This window comes from Esox lucius, chromosome 1, assembly GCF_011004845.1.
Source record: "Esox lucius isolate fEsoLuc1 chromosome 1, fEsoLuc1.pri, whole genome shotgun sequence".
Classification (NCBI taxonomy): Eukaryota; Metazoa; Chordata; class Actinopteri; order Esociformes; family Esocidae; genus Esox; species Esox lucius.
This window is the reverse complement of record NC_047569.1, coordinates 16208360-16227888: the sequence shown is the minus strand read 5'-3', so window position 1 is coordinate 16227888 and position 19529 is coordinate 16208360. Positions and strand designations below refer to the sequence as shown.

The window sequence follows — 19529 nt, the reverse complement described above, 5'->3', positions numbered from 1 at the left end:
ACACCCCACAAACCGTGGTGTTCATGATGAGCCCAAGAACAGATTACTGTCTCCCTAAGATTCATGCAGGTGTGCGTGTTTATGTGAGAAAGTGTGTGTGTGTGTGTGTTATTAGTTTCAGTCAGGCTAAATGTCATATTTGTGTGTGTGTGTGTGTGTGTGTGTAGCATGTCTGTTGTGTTGTCAGAGGATGTGTGGGATTTGATATGCACTTGATCTATAACCAGCATTATTTGGCCATTAAAAACAGCCTAGGATTTCTAATCCCTTCTTCAGTCAAACATACACTGCTGTAGTATAGACCAAGTGTGTCTGTGTATGTGTGTATATTTCTCTGTGTGTGTGATGTATTAAAGAGGGGACAAGATTGATTCATTAACAAGCAAGGCACTCATCCAGACAAATGCTCTCATCCCCTCTTCCACACACTGGGTTGAAATATTGTCTTGTTGATGTGCTCTTGAGTTATCATGCTGACAATCTCAGTTGAAGCATGACTTTCCTTTTCCAGTTTCATGATTGACATTCAGTTGATATTAGTCTGTTTGTGTGTGTGTGTCCACAGCACAGAAGTGGATGTACGGGGGTCTGGAAAGTAATGTGTTTCTTCAGTATTTGGCCTGGGTCACTTACCCTGTGGTACTCATCACCTTCTCAGCTGGCTTCACACAGATACTAGCCCCACAAGCTGTGGGTAAGTGACACGCACGCACACACAAACACACACACTACAGTATACAGTACATGTCAAAGGTTTGAACATCTATTCATTCAAGGGTATTTCTTTAGTTTTGCTTTTTTCCCCACATTGTAATATACAATACCGTTCAAATGTTTGCGGTCACTTACAAATATACTTGTTTTTGAAAGAAAAGCAACATTTTTGTCCATTAAAATAGCATCAAATTGATTGGAAATACAATGTAGACATGGCAGTTTTCAAAAGGAATATTTACACAGGCTTTTTATATGTTTGCTTATCCAAGTTTATAATTTTAAAAGTCTAATTGATCATTAGAAAACCCTATGTGATTACAGTATGTTAGCACTACTGAAACATTTTGCACTGATTGAAGAAGCAATAAAACTGGCCTTCTTTAGACTAATTGAGTATCTGGAGCATCAGAGTTTGTGGGTTCAATTACAGGCTCAAAATGTCTCGAAACAAAGAACTTTTCTGAAACTCGTCAATCTATTCTTTTTCTGAGAAATTAAGGCTATTCTATGCAAGAAATTGCCAAGAAACTGAATATTCTTGTACAAATTTGTGTACGTCACAGCCCAAATTGTCTCTAACTGGAATTGAAAGAGGAGTGAGAGGCCCCGGTGCACAACTCCGCATGAAGACGATTACATTAGTGTCTAGTTTGAGAAAGAGACGCCTCACAGGTCCTCAACTGGCAGCTTTATTAAATAGTACCCACCAGTCTAAACATCAATAGTGAAGAGGCAACTCCGGAATGCTGGCCGCCTAGGCAGAGTTGCAAAGAAAAAGACATCTCAGACTGGGCAATAAAAATAAAATGGGCAAAAGAACACAGACACTGGACAGAGGAGGAACTCTGCCTAGAAGGCCAGCATCCCAGAGTCGGCTCAGCCGATGTTGAGACTGTGTGTACTGTAGTTGTCCATATTATGGCAAGAGTACACATAGCTTAAATAGGCAAAGTGAAACAGTCCATTAGTTTTTGAAAACATGATGGCTAGTCAATCCAGAAAATTCTATCTACTCTCTGGTTGACTGGCCAGTGCTTTGCGAACCTCGTCACCATTGAAGGCGTCTCTAACGTAAACTTACGGATCTGACAGGGCTTCGCACAAGCCTTCGAGGCATGTCAGACTGCATCTTGGGCCACTCAGGATTTAGGAGTGACTGAAAAAATAGAGCCCTTGAATAGCTTTTGCCACTCTCCCATGCAGGCCACATTTGTGTAGTGCCCAGGCTATTTTTGCAGTATGCACAGTGTCTCCCAGCTCTCATAATGGACAAAATATTCAGTGCCTGGGAAATTTTTATATATCCTACCACTGATTGGTGCTTTTGAAGAACCTTATTCCGGATTTGATTTGAAAATGTCCTCATCTTCATGATGTAGTTTTCGGTAGGAATTGCACAAACCAACTGTGAGACCTCCCAGAAGGCTTGGACTGGCTCATGATCCGAAGTATACCACATCATCTGTAAAACACAGTGGAGGCAGTGCGATGGCATGGGCTTGCATGGCTTCCGATGCACTGGGTCATTAGTCTTTATTGATGATGTGACAGAAGACGGAAGCAGCCAGATGAATTCGGGAGTGTATAGGGATATATTGTCTGCTCAGATTCAGCAAAGTTGACGGGGACAGGGTTTCACTTTACAGATGGACAATTACCCAAAACATACTGTGAAAGCAACCCAGGAGTTTTTTAGGGCAAAGAAGTGGAATATTCTGCAATGGCCGAGTCAATCACCTGATCTCAACCCGATCGAGCATGCATTTCACTTGCTGAAGACAAAATGTAAGGCAGAAAGTTCCATGAACAATCAACAACTAAACACAGCTGCAGTAAAGGCCTGGCAAAGCATCACAAAGGAGGAAACCCAGCATTTGGTGATGTCCATGCGTTCCAGACTTCAAGCATTCATTGCTTGCAAAGGATTCTCAAAAAAGTATTACAAATTTACATTTTATTTATGATTGTGTTCATTTGTCCAATTACATTTGAGCCCCTGAAATAAGAGGACTGTGTATGAAACTTCTGCACTTCAATTGCATCTCTGTTGTTTCATTTCAAATCCATTTTGGTGTCGTGCAGAGACAAAATTATGACAAATTGTGTCAGTGTCCGAATATTTCTGGACCAAACTATGTTATAGCAAAGGGGGTAGGTAAATACTTATTTGATCACATTTTCTGTTTCTATTTAATTTACAACAATTTGCAGATGTTATTTTTTATTTTCACTTTGACATGGACTTTCATGTGTTGATCACTGGCAAAACTTGTGATTAAACCCATTTTGATTTCTTGTTATGACTCACCAGTTCAAGGGGGGTGAATACTTTTGATAACAACAGTGTGTGTATATACCATGGAAAAGTTTTTTGTTACAGTCTTGACTTACAGCTCATAGAAATACAAATATTAGAATTAAAAATGTACAATGCAGAAATGTTTATTAGAGAAGAACTCTAATCAGCTAATAAACTCAAAGCACCTACAAAGTTTTCCTAGGTATGTTAATTTATTCACTCAATACTTGGTTGGGGCTCCTTTTGTATGAATTACTGCATCAATACGGCGTGGCATGCAGGCAATCAGCCTGTGGCATTGCTGAGGTTGCTTTGATAGCAACCTTCAGCTTGTCTGTGTTGTTGGGTCTGGTTGTTGGGTCAAATCTTCCTTTTGACAATATTCAGGTCAGGCGAATTGGCTGGCCAAACAAGCACAGTAATAGCATGGCCAGCAAACCAGTTACCAGTCGTTTTGGCACTGTGGACAGGTGCCAAGTCCTGCTGGAAAAGGAAATCAGCATCTCCATGAAGCTTGAAAGCAGATGGAAGCATGAAGTGCTCTACATTCTTCTGATAGATGGCTGCATTGACTCTGGAATTGATAAAACACAGTAGACCAACACCAGCAGATGACATGGCGCCCCAACTCATCACTGACTGTGGAAACTTCACCCTGGACTTCAAACAACTTGGATTCTGTGCCTCTCCAGTCTTCCTCCAGCCTCTGGGACCTTGATTTCCAAATGAAATGCAAAATGTACTTTCATCTGAAGAGAGTACTTTGAACCACTGAGCAACAAGTTGTTTTTATCCTTCGCCCAGGTACAAGGGTTGTCTCTGTTTCAGGAGTGGCTTGACACTAGGAATGGGGCACTTGTAGCCCATTTCCTAGACACGTCTGTGCATGGTGGCTCTTGATGCACTGACTCCAGCCTCAGTCCTCTCCTTGTGATGCTCCCCCAAGTTCTTGAATCGGCTTTGCTTGACAATCCTCTCAAGGCTGCGGTCATCCCTGTTGGTTGTGTACCTTTTCCTACCACACTTTTCCCTTCCAGTCAACTTTCCATGAATATGCTTTGATAGCCAGCCCTTTCAGCAATGACCTTCTGTGTCTTACCCTCCTCATGGCAGGTGTCAATGAATGTCTTCTGGACAACTGTCAAGTCAGCAGTCTTCCCCTTGATTGAGTTTGTGTGTACTGAAGGCTCAGTGAGTTAATTAGCTGATTACAGCTCTTTTCAGGTTGACATTTCTGTATTATAAATGTTCTAATATTTTGAGGAACTGGATTTTTGATTTCCATGAGCTGTAAGCCGTAATCTTCAAGATAAAAAAAAAAGGCATAAAAGAAATAAATATTTCACTTTGTGTAATGAATCTAGAATATATGATTTTGATTTAAATTATGGAAAAAAATAACTTTTCCACAATATTTTAATTCGAACATACACACACACACACACGCGCACACACACTGTGCACCGAGGCATACGTTAACCACCTCTCTCCCTCCCTCCAGGTTCAGGTATCCCAGAGATGAAGACCATTCTGAGGGGTGTGGTGCTGAAGGAATACCTTACCTTTAAAACCTTTGTGGCCAAAGTGATCGGCCTCACCTGTGCCCTGGGCAGTGGCATGCCTCTGGGAAAGGAGGTAAAAGATCTACCTCTTACAGTTTGTGGTGCCAAGATGGCTGTTTGTGGTGACACTGTCTACCACCTTAATTATTATGTTCCCCCCAAGTAAATACATTTATCTTTGGTGTCACATTAAGTTGCCACAACACCCTGACACACCAGTGTACAAATTCATCAAGAACAGGAGTGTCTGATGATAAAGAGGAGTGGTGAGAGAACTCCCCTGGGTTTGCGTGTAGAGGATGACATATAATATACTATTTTAAGTCCAGTGTTGTTTCCCTAACATGTGCACTTGAGTGGCGCTAAAAGCAGACAATTAATCATGAAATAACTATGCATGAGTTTCGCTGCATAGACGGCCAAGCATGACAAAATGTACCATCCTTTACGCCAAGCTTAGTCCTGAATGCAAACTGAAAAGCACACTCTTCTGACTGGGAACTTTAAACCATTTTGACGATAGGATCACACTTTTAGGGACCTTGTAACTACAGTAGGGATGTGCATGACAAATATTTTCACTATCGATAATTCCTCAGCTTTTGTCTTTGAATAGTCGATCCCACCCACTCGTGGCAAAAAGAGAGGTACTAAATGAAAACAAAATTAATGTAAATTGCAATATGCTATGCAATAAATTCAATGTTTTATTTTAAAGTGTAGTTAACCATCCATAGTCGACATCCGCGGAACCGTGGACAGTGCTCATTTGCATAAATATTTCGAAAAATGGATTCGCCATAATCGTCCGATTCCAATGGTATATTATTTGTAGCCACTTTCGTGAAGCGTTCCGTGTATAATTTGGGTTGTCCGTGTATAATATGGTTTGTATAGTTGTGTAGTTTGGGTTGCTATGAGAACCTTTCACCAGGCAACGACATTGACCATGCATCTTAGAAAGGCTAATGTGTACACAAGAATAGATATTACAAGGGTGTACATCACTATATATGATGTTTTGAACCATAATACATCGTTTGTATTATATATAAGATATAAAAATAAATATTTAGTCAAAATAGTATGGGGATGTTCTTGAGTTTTTGGGAAGAAGTTGGTAATTTTTCTGAGTTTATAAAATATATAAGTCCAAACGTAACTAGCGATCTAGTTTTGTGTCATTACACGTAAAGGAACCGTTTTATTGCTTTATAATCTTTCATGTTATAGTGTTTCATTTCTAGGTTGAAGAACCACATTTTTTGGGGGTGCCTATATTTTTTACCTTCTATTATATAATTATTTCATTATTTTCAACCCAATTACAGTGTAATTTGATAGTAAAGGCATGAAAGTATGAGGAAATGCCATTGACACAAAATCTCATAATGCTTTCAAAAAAAAATCTTGATGCTGAATGGCAGAAATTTTTTCCGAAATTTTTTTTTTGCCTTTCAAACAGATTAGTTTTATAAATGGTGACCCAGAAGTCTGTTTTGATGTGTTTTTATTGTAGCCAGAGGGGTTGTTATTACAAGGATACATCATAATAGGTTGTATCTGTTACAGAAATGAATCTAGGACCCAAAATGTCCCAGTAGTGAAATCCGGCCGAAAGCCCCATAGGCTACCAAGGGTTAACAACCTCAATAACGTTTTAGTATAAACAATTAGCGTAGATATACTTTTATTCAGGAGACATTCAGATAACCTAATTCATAGGCCTGTCAAGTCGTTAGTATTTCATAACAAGTGATTTATTAAAAATTATTGTTACAAGCTTTTCCATTAATTCCAATTGCAAATAATAAAAAAAAAAAACATGCATTGTCTCCCATGAATTAGCGCAGTGATATGTGTGAATTGCCTTAAAATAGCTAATGTCTTAGTGTAAATTTATTCTGGCCATAACAACAAAATACAAAATGTATTACCACATCTAGTCAGCTGTTTTGTTACAGTCCCTAAAGACTATAATTTGGCAGGACATAATAACAGGTTTTCATGAAATGGGCTCACATTGCATATTGGAAATGAAGAAATGTATGTGATTGATTGACACAACTTGCATTTTAACCAGGATGAGTGTGGAGCTTGAGTTGCGAAAGGGCTAACAACCCTGTTCTTACAATTCTTACATTTCCCTTACTCTTACCCTAAATGTTTAACTAACCATAACATTAACATTTATCCACAACATTTATTACATACATTTCTTCCTGGAGGGCATTTCTTTGAACATCTAAAAAATATTACAGTAAATAAATATCCTGTATTCAAAAAGTCTTTGTCGTGTGCAGGTCACAAATTTCTCTTAAGCAATTTCTGTCAATTTTACGAAGACCTGTGTTGGGTTCTGGACCTGTTCCGACCAGCATTTCTGAGTACAGCTTGCTTCATCAATTCTGGCCTACTTACTGAAGCAGCACCATCTCCCTATTCGCTTCCTTCTGTCTGGGAGTGGCAACACTGGTTAGCAGATTCTCTTATCCAAAGCGATTCAGTGATGAGTGCATGCATTTTCACACCATAACCCTGGTGTCTTAGCCCTACCAACTAAGCTACACAAGACCCAAGCTTAGTGAATGCTACATTGGAAGCTGCGTCCAGCTTTAATATTCCTAGGTTGATGTATTGCTCTAATCACGACGCACATTTCTGCACTGAATGAATTTTGGGCTTATGTTATTAGTTGCCCTGCCAGTTGAGCTGGCAGCCAACTACATTATTAGGTCTAGCCATTTTACTGGATTTTCTGTCTAAAGGAGCTACTGAGTAATTGTTTTTCTGACTTAATGTCTGCCCAAAACAAGAAGATTCCTTGTTTTTCAAAACGCTTAATAATGTATTTTGCATCTCCTAATTTCCTGTAATTTATTTTGCCAGACCGTGTAAGCGGAGCCGGCCAAGAAGAGTGAATGTCTCTTACTGAAAGTGTGTGAGTGACTGACTACCCCTTGTTAAATAGCGTAGTGGTTAGAGACATGGACCTGCAACCAATAGTTCCCGCTTTCAAATCTCATCACAGTCAAAGCAAATTATTCATTAGGCTTTGTTTCTCATAGATAAAAACTTTGCTGGCTACAAACCTCAGTAGTTGCATTATAGTAAGCCTAAAATAAAATTGTTTATATTGTGACTATTTTTAGTGGAAGTACGCATCCGTGCATGATTTTTAGGGTAATATAGGCTAGATAACCCCTTGGGCAGTAAAAGATTAGAGGTTTCTATGATTCTCTCGTCTTTTCACTTGATGAAAAAGTCAGTTTTTGTCACCTATATTGATAGTTATTTTATCAATGTCATTCATGAATGATATTCAAACGAATGTTTTTGCGCCATGAAATAGCTTTGGCTGTGTTAAGTTCAAGTAATAAGTTAGATACTAGTAAGCCTGTTACTGGCTAATAAGCTGTTAAAACAGCCTGTCTTAGATCAGTGTCTTAGATGTCTTGACCTCCTTGGGAGTATATGGAAGTCCATAACTCCACTTTTCTTCCCTGCAAGGACTTCTACCTGTTGAATAAAGATTGCCGCTGCTCAAATAAGTTGGGACACTGCGTAAAATGCAAATAACAACAGAATGCCATGATGTGCAAATCATTTATCCCTACATTTAATTGGAAATGGTACAATGACAACTGAGAAATGTTATTGTTTTTGGAAACATGCATATCCATTTTGAATTTGATGACAGCAAGACATTTCAAAAAAGTTGGGACAGGGGCATGTTTACCATTGTGTTGCATCACCTCTTTTTACAACGCTCTAAGCGTTTGGGAACTGAGGAGACCAATTGCTGTCATTTTGAAAGTTAAATGTTTTCTTATTCTTGCTTGATATAGGATTGTAGCTGCTGAACAGTTCAAACTCTCTTTTGTCGTATTTTTCATTTCATAGTGTGCCAAATGTTTTCAATAGGGGACAGGTCTGGACTGCAGACTCCAGTTTAGCACCCGGACACTTTTACTACGGAGCAATGCTGCAGAATGTGCAGAATGTGGTTTGGCATTGACTTGCTGAAGCATGGCCTTCCCTGAAACTGGATGGCGGTATATCTTCCTCCAAAACTTGTACATATTGTTCAGCATTAATGGTGCTTTTACAGATGTGCAAGTCACCCATGCCATGTGCAGTAATTCACCCCCATACCATCAAAGATGTTGGCTTTTGAACTGTTAGCTGATAACAAGCCAGATGGTCCTATTTTATTCTTAAGTCTAGGAAGACGCGGTGTTAATGATTCCCAAAAATAATTGATGTTGATTCGTCAGGCCACAGGACAGTTTTCTCACTTTGCCTCAGTCCTCAAATGAGCTCTGGCCCAGAGAAGGTGACGGTGGTTCTGGATCTTGTTTATATATGGTTTCTTCTTTACATGATAGAGTTTTAACTTGCATTTGTGAGTGCATTAATGTACATTAGTGTTCGCAGACAGTGTTTTTCCAAAGTGTTCCTGAGCCCATGCAGTGATTTCCACTACAGAATTGTCTGTTTTTAATGCAGTGCTGCCTGAGGGCCTGAAGATCATGGCCATCCAATATTGGTTTTCGACTTTGTCCCTTGCATACAGAGATTTCTCCAGATTCTCAGTATCTTTTAATTATATTATGTACCTTAGATGGTGAGATCCCCAAATTGTTTGCCCTTTTACTTAGAAAAACACTTCTTAAATTGTTGCACTAATTGCCTGCACTTTCACAGAGTGGTGAACCCATCCCCACTTCTGACAGACCCATCCTTTCTGGAATGATCTTTTAATACCCAATGATGTTACTGTCCTGTTACCAATTGACCTAATTAGTTGTGATATTCCACCATGTTTAGTTTTTTAGCATTACACAACTTTTCCAGGCTTTTGTTGCCTCTATCCCAACTTTTTTGAAATGTGTTGTTGGCAACAAATTCAACATGGGCATATATTCTTCAAGAAACGATAAAATGTCTCAGTTTCAAAATGTTATATGTTGTCTTTCTACTATTTTCTATTGAATATGGGGTTTTAATGATTTGCATATCTTTGAATTCTGTTTTCATTTTCATTTTACACATCATCCAAACTTTTTTAGTAACAGGGTTGTGGTACAGTGCCAGTCTTGTTTCTCTTTCCTGAATGTATGTGTTATCTACCGTCATTTCTGTTTTGCGTTGACATTGCTGATGGTCTTCTTTTACATTTTTCTACCAAAGGTCATTTTGGGATCTTTTACTCGGCCACCGTATTATTTTAATGTAATGCAGGGAGTTGCTGAAAGAGACATCAATGCTGATACTGCTTTCAAGATTCCCTCTGTAAGATTCATGATGTATGATTCAGGGGATTTGTTGGTTGGCTCTATCGTATCCCTGTTTTTTGGTGACTGGTGGATCTCATCAAGGTGCGGTTGATGGCTTTTAGAAAACACAGTGGATCCGGTAAGTAAGTAGCCTTAACATACAGTAGTTTGGATGTGTAGCCTGTCTGAAATGTCTTGTTACCTGGCCAGTGAATGCTTCTTACATACTGCTAAGTTAGTGACGCTAAGCAGGTTTTATGGACTGTTTCTGCATCTTGAAAGCTTTTTCAAAATTCTACGAAGTTGATGTCTGCTTTTCATAGCAATGTTTGACAATTATCCAGCGTTTTTCAATGTGGTTTGAAAGGGAGTTAGCCTGCTTTTTTCTTTCATAGTCTCTTCATAGTTTGTTGCATCCTGCTTTTTATCCAACAATGCAATAAATAATGTTGCATGATTCCAATCCTGTTCTTGCACTCAGTGAGGTATTCTGTTTTGGGGATTGCTGAACACCAACCTTTTGCCAGATGTCATTCAGTAAGCTGTGTGGAGACCCTGGAAGTAATACGGATGTCAGTTACAACATCAAGCGATACGTTATCATTTCCTAATGTCCTGCCTTGCTGGCATGGGAAGATCACAGCTGTCGGATGATCTTCAACTCCTTGCTGTTGGACTTCTGCTCCATCTGTAGCTTACTTGCTATTTGTTCAGTGTATGGAATCTAGTCCCACTTGCACCTCATTCTGGTGCATTGTTTCTGTGTTGGTCATTTTGCAGCATACCTTTTTTCTTGGTCTAATCAATTTCCGTATTGAATGTGGTCTCTCTTCCTGAATTTCTTTCTTTCTGGGTTTCATCTCTGATCCAGACTTTTTTACTAACTTCCCTTTGGCCTAGGACATCACTAGTACTTGTGATTGCATTATGACAACTTGTCATCTATGAAATCTGTATTGTAGCGTAAGTCCCCATTCCTGGCATGTTTGTGCTATTTTGGTAGTTTTTTTTTCTTTAATTTACTTGTGTCTTCGCTTACCAAATTTATCATGAATTCCGCTACCAGGAGATAAATATGAATCAATATCAGCCTTTTTTCTGATTTCCGGGTGATCTTGCCACCATGTTTGTTTAAATACTTCAATGAAGCCACTGAGTGAGTGAGATAAGGGTCTTTCTGAGATTGATATCTAAGCCAAATTCAATTTGAGAAAATTCCATCTGACACCAAATTGTTTTAGAAAATCAATGCCCAATCTGACTGGTATCCAAGGTACACCAGATCTGACTGTAATTATTTGCGTGAGAACTCTAATCCAAATTGGAAAAATCATGCTTTTTTGTCCTGCAAGGCCGCCAAATTGGTTAACGTTTCACATATTTTGTCTTGTAGCCAGGTCAGTCCAATGCACGATTTATGTTTCGCACATTATAATCTCCTTAATATCATCCCTCATTTTAAAATGTTGACCTAAGAGGGGAGGGAGTCTGTTGTGATATCGTGCTATGCAATTCTCCAGAATGCACATTTTGTTTTCCGCTAATTGGTACACATTAATTGTGTTTGTATAGCCTGTAGTTTGCAAGAAAGGAACCTCCCTGTCCTGTGCACAAACACACCCCTATAAAAAGCTACAGAGCTTCCAATTTTGCATCTTTTCACACTGTCATTAGTGTTTCACACCTGTTGCGGTTGACAATAGGACATGTATTATATGAGCTTAACTACCATACTTCTGTGAAGAATAAAGAACATCTTCTGATCCAATACCTCTAGTGAAAAGATTGTAAAATGAGTTGAAGGAGCACACCTTGTTCAAATAACTGTGCCAGTCTCATTACTGTAAGAACAGTACACATTAACCTATGCTACAACAGGCCAATGCAAGCTCCCTATAACAAGCTCAAGCCAGAAGGAGAGGAAAACAGACGCAGGAGAGGAGCTGTCCTGATCTTACTGCAGTGTGCTGCAAATGGGATTTAGATTTGGTTTTCATTAGGACAGTTCGTTAAATATATACAGGTTTGGATTTGGTCAATATTTCACACTATCACCCAGATTAGAGATCCGTGGACCTCTACCTGGATCTAATCTGTGATCTGATTGTCAATGTTGTATCCAACCAAGTTGAATACAGGTTCAGATCTTGGGTAATCGGGGTGTATGTACGTCTGTGAATATACAAATAGTGAGCATTGAGCAACAACTCAGAGGGGAGGGGAAAGCAGTCAATAATGGATCTTGCACATCTGTACATGGGGCAGAAATCTCTCTTTTTCTAGCTATGAATCTAGAAAATCAAGAACTGCAACAACTCAATAAAGAAGACTGGTGACCTTTCCCCCCCCTCTCTGATAGTAATATAAGTGGAAAGGGAGAGTGGAAGTGTTTTTCCTTTTGAATAATACATGGGTGGTTTTAGCCTGAACTAGATATGCAGATGGTGTTTATATCCTGTAGATTGCTTGTGTTGAGGAAAGTGTTGTTGTTTTGGGGAGAAGTGTCTCTTGTCAACACCAGGAGTAGGCTAGGCTATTGAGTTTTTTTGGCTTTCTTTGGTATTTTCTGTGTTTCTTTGGGCTCTTTGGTTCTACCAGAATGATAAAACTTTTTATTCAGAACTGAGAAGAACTGAAGATGATACGTGGAATTAGTATTTGCTGTATCTACTCCAACTGTGATGGTGCACATTCATTTAAGTTTACACAAGTTGTTCTCTTTTTCTCCCTAGGGTCCGTTTGTGCACATCGCCAGCCTATGTGCTGCACTCCTTAGCAAGTTCATGTCTCTTTTTGGAGGAATATACGAGGTAAACCACAAGTAAACACACACACACCTCGTCTATTGTTTATTCCTGTGATGCAATGTTTATGACCATTAAAGTGAAATTGGATTAAAGTACTACCGTAGTATTCAAATGCATTCAGATCCAACATAATTTGATTGTAATCTCATTTAGCTATTATTAACAGTGTTTTATTTTTTGTGTGCATTAAACGGACAACATTTCCAGGAGCAGTCCACTAACATTTATAATATACAGTCCTTTTTATACAGTTATTTGCAAAACGTTATCTATGTATAATGAGAGACAAGGGAAATAATGTGTCTCAGTTGAAGGGGGAGCAGCAGCAGAAATCCACAAGGTGCCTATGTTCATTAACCATTTGAGTAGCGGTGCACTCTGGGAAGGCAGGGCCGCGCTAGTGAGAGAGCAGCATCAGGGGGTTCTATTGCCTTCCCTCTACAAAAGCATTTTGATAGAACTCGACTGATTGTAGGCCATGCCATTCACATGGCAGGTTTTGAAGTTTGTATTTTTATTAACATCTCTTCCAAAGACAAGATGTGGGCTGACTGTGCCTGTGCCGTCTTTGGAGATGTTAGATCAGATCAACTTGAAAACCTGCAACAATCCGCAATGGACAGATGTTGAGATGATGTTTGGCCAAAAGAAAACAGAAAAAACATACCAACTGTAAAGCATGGAGGTGTTATGGTTTAAGGCTGCTTTTCTGCCTCGGGACGTGGATAACTTGCCATAATTTAAGTAAAACAAGAATTCCATATTGTACCAGAGAATTTTTAATGAGAATGTTAGGCCATCTGTCAAAAAGTTTAAGCTAAACCTGGATCTTGCAACAAGACAATGATCCGAAACACACAAGAAAAGCCACAACAAGATGGCCCAAAAAGAAGAAATGGAGGGTAATGGAATGTCCAAGTCAAAGCCCAAATCTCAGTGCTGTTGAAATGCTGTGAGTGGACTTGAAGCATGTCCTCAGATATGACGCAGTTGAAGCAGTTTAAATAGAATGGGCAAACATCCATCAATTTAAGAAGGGGATATTAGGAAGGGGGTGTACTTTTTCCCATGATTGTATAACTTTTTCATTTAGTTTCTATATTAATTTTCATACCCTTGACAGACCTTTGAGCTTTTCTGACTGTAACTAAGAAGATATTTAAAGTAACAACATCCTGTCATTCTCTGTAACATCAAAACAGTGACTCTCGCAGATTTATGGTAATCTAGAACAACCTTCCCTTACACAGGAAACAGCACATGGACCCTAAATAAGGCATTTGTCCAATCCCATCAGGGCTAATATACCTCTGTTGGCTATGCTCTTGTCTATTGAATCAAAATCACGCCCAAACGCTCCTCGTTCTAACCTCCACGTCCATGTAAAACAGTACATGGCATAAAAAAGTACAGTCATAGGAAAGAGTATGGGGAACTTCTGTGCACATGATATAGAGTATCTGGTCCTTATCACTGATGCAGGTTCGGCTCTGCCCTCTGATGGTATTGGTAACTTATCATACCTTGGGACAAGAACTTTTTAGAATATAGGTCTTTTCATCAAATTAATATAGCTGGAATTAGGTATGCATAATTATTGACAGTCATGCAAATATTTCAAACACCATTTGAATCAAACACCAGTTTGGCTGTGAGCAAGATATGGATCAGATTGAGGGCTACAGTAAACTCCAAATGCAATCTTGATTTTATGCTTTGCATTTGGAAGTGTCAATTCAAGTCAAGCTGATCAATTTTAAGTAGATGGATCAGAATAAATCAGTGTGCCAACTATTGGTATTTTGAGAAGGTACAATAACAGTAAGTGTTGGTATTAAGATTGTGTACAGCTTCCTTTACAATTTCCCCATAACTATTGTTAATAACTAGATTTTAAATTGCTGATAAAAATGCATTAGGTCCAATTTCCTGTGTGTTTAAAACATGCGAGACCAGATTTTAATGCTTAGTCATTTGGTATACGGCGAGACAGGTTTTCAACGTCTACTGATACTATTACAGTGTCTTGGCTTAAGAGTCCAGTTGTTGAGACTGTTCAAAATGTCCTTGGTACCCTTTAGGTGTATGGGCAGGGGCCTTAAATGTAACAAAGTATGTACTGCTCTAATTAACCTGGGAAAATTAGTGTTTGAGAGAGTTGCCTTGTGCGTCTACTTTTATACTGAAAGCATTAATTTCATCATCGAAAAAGGCTGTCCTTAGCATTAATCACCCCTCAGCCTGGGGGTATGTACTCACCGGAACATGTGGCCTACTCTGTGGGATGGATGAAGCGGTGTCTAATGGTTGACTCTGCAGAGCATAACACCTGGGGACTGGGAACAAGGATCATGTGATGACTGCACACTATGCTGAACAGAGGCGATGACACTAGAGAGCCTCGCTCATAGAGAAATGTTCTGGTATCCCGTTAACACTGGTCTCAAGTAATGATCATTTTATCAGTATTAAACAGTCCGATGTATGTAGTCCTTGGGTTTCACTTCTTTGTGGGATTTGCTACCTGTTTCTTGCTTATGAATAATCAAATGCTACATTTGCTGTTGGTTTTGTTTTGGTTTCAGATCCTCTGTATCTTACACACATACATATTTAAATCAGATATTAATTGATTTAAATGAATTATCTTTAATCCCCCAGCTTGATGGGTTGAAAGCAAGTTAGAGAGGGGGATGAATATAGGCAGACAGGCACAGAGAAGAAGAGAGATAGAAAGTTGAAAGACTATGCTTGTTGCGCTTGGGCCTCGGGGTATGATTGGAACGAGAGTGAGAGAGGGAATAGTCGACTCATCTCTCTCTACTCTGAAGATGAGAGTTGTGTGTGTGTGTGTGTGTGTGTGTATTAGTGTGTGAGTGAGTGGAGGGGGATAGGGGCATTGAAGAATCTGAGCCATTCCCTTTCGAGTGGGGCACACTATTCCTTTGCTACATACTTCCTTCTCTTTCCTGTCTGTCATTCTCCACATCATCTTCTCTTTCCTGTCTGTCATTCTCCACATCATCTCCTCTTTCCTGTCTGTCATTCTCCACATCATCTTCTCTTTCCTGTCTGTCATTCTCCACATCATCTTCTCTTTCCTGTCTGTCATTCTCCACATCATCTCCTCTTTCCTGTCTGTCATTCTCCACATCATCTTCTCTTTCCTGTCTGTCATTCTCCACATCATCTCCACTTTCCTGTCTGTCATTCTCCACATCATCTCCTCTTTCCTGTCTGTCATTCTCCACATCATCTCCTCTTTCCTGTCTGTCATTCTCCACATCATCTCCTCTTTCCTGTCTGTCATTCTCCACATCATCTTCTCTTTCCTGTCTGTCATTCTCCACATCATCTCCACTTTGCTGTCTGTCATTCTCCACATCATCTCCTCTTTCCTGTCTGTCATTCTCCACATCATCTCCTCTTTCCTGTCTGTCATTCTCCACATCATCTCCAACTTCCTGTCTGTCATTCTCCACATCATCTCCTCTTTCCTGTCTGTCATTCTCCACATCATCTTCTCTTTCCTGTCTGTCATTCTCCACATCATCTTCTCTTTCCTGTCTGTCATTCTCCACATCATCTCCTCTTTCCTGTCTGTCATTCTCCACATCATCTCCTCCTTCTCTTTCCTGTCTGTCATTCTCCACATCATCTCCTCCTTCTCTTTCCTGTCTGTCATTCTCCACATCATCTTCTCTTTCCTGTCTCTCATTCTCCACATCATCTCCTCTTTCCTGTCTGTCATTCTCCACATCATCTCCTCTTTCCTGTCTGTCATTCTCTACATCTTCTCCTTCCTGTCTGTCTGTGTCCTTCTCCACATCATCTTCTCCTTCCTGTCTGTCGTGTGTATGGGTTGGGGTTTGTGGGTGGAGGGGGTTTAGTACACTCACACACTCACAGCTCTGTTTCACTTAAACGCTGCTAAAAGGAGCCGAGCCTCATAGGAAACAAGGTAAAGCATGGCTGGATATGAAGGGTGGAATGTCACACCTGTCTTCCTCCAACTCCACATTCCATCTTTAGGTCACCTGTTCGTATTACATGTAAACCATGTGTTAGGGGTGGGCAGTATGGATGGTAGAAACGGTATGCCAGTGTAAATACAAGCCACAGTATGGATTTGCCCATACCATATGTGCCGTGGTAGGCTAGAGCATGGAGCTTGGCATCGATGTAAAGCACTGTGTTGTCGCAGAAATTCTATCTGAAGATCATAATCATGAATAGAGTCTATTGTTCAGCTATAATTTGGCTAATGAAACACGTTTCTGTTTCCATGCATTTGATTGTTTTGGAGAACAGAGTGTAGTCTTGTTGGCACACTACAAGTCTACACTCTGTTCTCCAAAACAATCAAATCTTTTTTTTTAGAAAGAAAGGGGCTTCCTTCAATATTTGGTGAAATCCCAAGAAGATCAGCAAATAGTTTTAAACACAAATCTACAAATCAGATTGTGATAGATACTTTTACTGTCCAGTGTTTTAAATATACCATGACATACTGTCATTTTTAGCCCATACCGCCCAGCCCAACATGGGTATTAATTTATTTTGTTGTTTAAGCTTTGTCACAGATCAAATACTCTAGGGCGTTTTGCACTGTAAATCTAGTCAATGATATGAAATCTATTTCATGAGAAAAAAAATATAAAATTGCAGGACGGTTCAAAGCAATATTATTAAGTTTAGCCTATAATCCTTTGTGGTTGCTCATGAAAATTGCTTTTGCCACCAAGTCTTTAGTTGCAAATACACATTAATTATTCCTCAATCCATGCATGTTGATTATAAGATCAACTATAGTGGTCACGTGTGATAATAAACATCAGAGATTGTGACAGGCAAATGTAAAATGTGTGAGAGTGAAATACCAACCTGTTACTTTTTAGTGAATGTAGCGGGGTTGGTACCTTGACTTTTTTTATTTATCACATATTTATTCACAATTTTTGAAGATAAATCCTTCACCACTGGACTTATCCCACATCCCTGTCTGCCTTGCCTCTGAGCTTAACACTCTTATGTCCTTGAATAGAGACATCTCTCTGCAATGCATTTTCCCATTCACAGGTGTGTGTGTGTGTGTGTGTGTGTGTGTGTGTGCACGCGCATGTGACTGTGAAGGTAACCACACCCTCCTTGTGTGTTTACAGAATGAGTCAAGAAACATTGAGATGCTGGCTGCTGCCTGTGCTGTGGGGGTGGGCTGCTGTTTTGCTGCCCCTATAGGAGGTTGGTCACCCAGACACACCCAGACGTGACCCACCCAGACGTGACACACCCAGACACACCCAGACACACCCAGACGTGACCCACCCAGACGTGACACACCCAGACACACCCAGACGTGACCCACCCAGACGTGACACACCCAGACACACCCAGACGTGACCCACCCAGACGTGACACACCCAGACACACCCAGACGTGACCCACCCAGACGTGACACACCCAGACACACCCAGACGTGACCCACCCAGACGTGACACACCCAGACACACCCAGACGTGACCCACCCAGACGTGACACACCCAGACACACCCAGACGTGACCCACCCAGACGTGACACACCCAGACACACCCAGACGTGACACACCCAGACGTGACACACCCAGACACACCCAGACGTGACACACCCGGACGTGACCCACCCGGACGTGACCCACCCGGACGTGACCCACCCAGGCGTGACCCACCCAGACACACCCAGACGTGACCCACCCAGACGTGATCCACCCAGACGTGACACACCCAGACGTGACCCACCCAGACGTGACCCACCCAGGCGTGACCCACCCAGGCGTGACCCACCCAGACACACCCAGACGTGACCCACCCAGACGTGACCCACCCGGACGTGACCCACCCAGACGTGACCCACCCAGACGTGACCCACCCAGACGTGACCCACCCAGACGTGACCCACCCAGACGTGACCCACCCGGGCACAACCCTATGACTGACACACTGGCTGAGCCCTACACTTTAACTTTCAGCTCTTGTCTTTTCACTCCCCTAATTGAAGGTGTGTGTGTGTGTGTGTGTGTGTGTATGTGTAGGTGTGCTTTTCAGTATTGAGGTAACATCTACATTCTTTGCGGTGAGGAACTACTGGAGAGGGTTTTTTGCTGCTACCTTCAGTGCCTTCATCTTCAGAGTTCTGGCTGTGTGGAACAGAGACGAGGGTAAGTCTGGTCTATGTGGACGTAATGTTTGCTACCAGAATCATGCATTGGTGTCAGACCCATACTTTGTAGTGCCCCTTAACTTTGTTTGGATACTGTTTCTCCCTCCCTAACTCCCTCCTACGTAGAGACCATCACAGCTCTGTTTAAAACTCGTTTCCGTCTGGACTTCCCCTTCGACCTCCAGGAGCTCCCGGCCTTCGCTGTCATTGGGTGAGTCTGCTGGCCTCAGCAAGCCATTGAGGTCTTTATTTTCTGCAGAAATGTTCCGGAGGATAGCCAGCTAACTTAGTCACCTAACATGGATAATACAGTCAGCAAGATGGGACATTGATTTGAACTTGCGTTTGCTGTTCTAGCAGAGCCACAAAGCTTATTATGGACTTGAGTGGGACCAGGGAGCGAAGCATTCAGCTTTCCATCCCTTCCTTTCTGTCTATATATCCCTCTCAAATAACATAACCCTTTGCCTAACTCTGTGTGGGCTCTCAAGAAGAAGAAAATCCCTCACTTTTTTCCCCTCCTGTTTCTTTTTGTGTGGAGGATGTCCACCCACTCAGGATCTGAAGAGTGATGCTTTGACTCATCAAACAAAAAACTGCTTAAGGAGAATGCAGCAGTTATAACAGGGAGAGAGAGTGACCAAAAATCCTTGCAAGGGTAATAAAAAA

General features: G+C 40.8%; 1 protein-coding gene across 4 annotated transcripts in view; it reads left to right on the top strand.

Annotated features, from left to right (window-relative positions):
* The window catches only part of LOC105015878 (chloride channel protein 2), a 155889-nt gene that overhangs the window by 75079 nt on the left and 61281 nt on the right, over positions 1-19529 (top strand). For all 4 annotated transcript variants that reach the window (XM_010879382.4, XM_034292781.1, XM_034292780.1 and 1 more), the window contains 6 exons: positions 566-694; positions 4518-4651; positions 12590-12667; positions 17827-17905; positions 18733-18858; positions 18987-19071. In XM_010879382.4, the coding sequence (XP_010877684.1) occupies positions 566-694; positions 4518-4651; positions 12590-12667; positions 17827-17905; positions 18733-18858; positions 18987-19071 (631 nt within the window). The remainder of the gene's footprint in view (positions 1-565; positions 695-4517; positions 4652-12589; positions 12668-17826; positions 17906-18732; positions 18859-18986; positions 19072-19529) is intronic.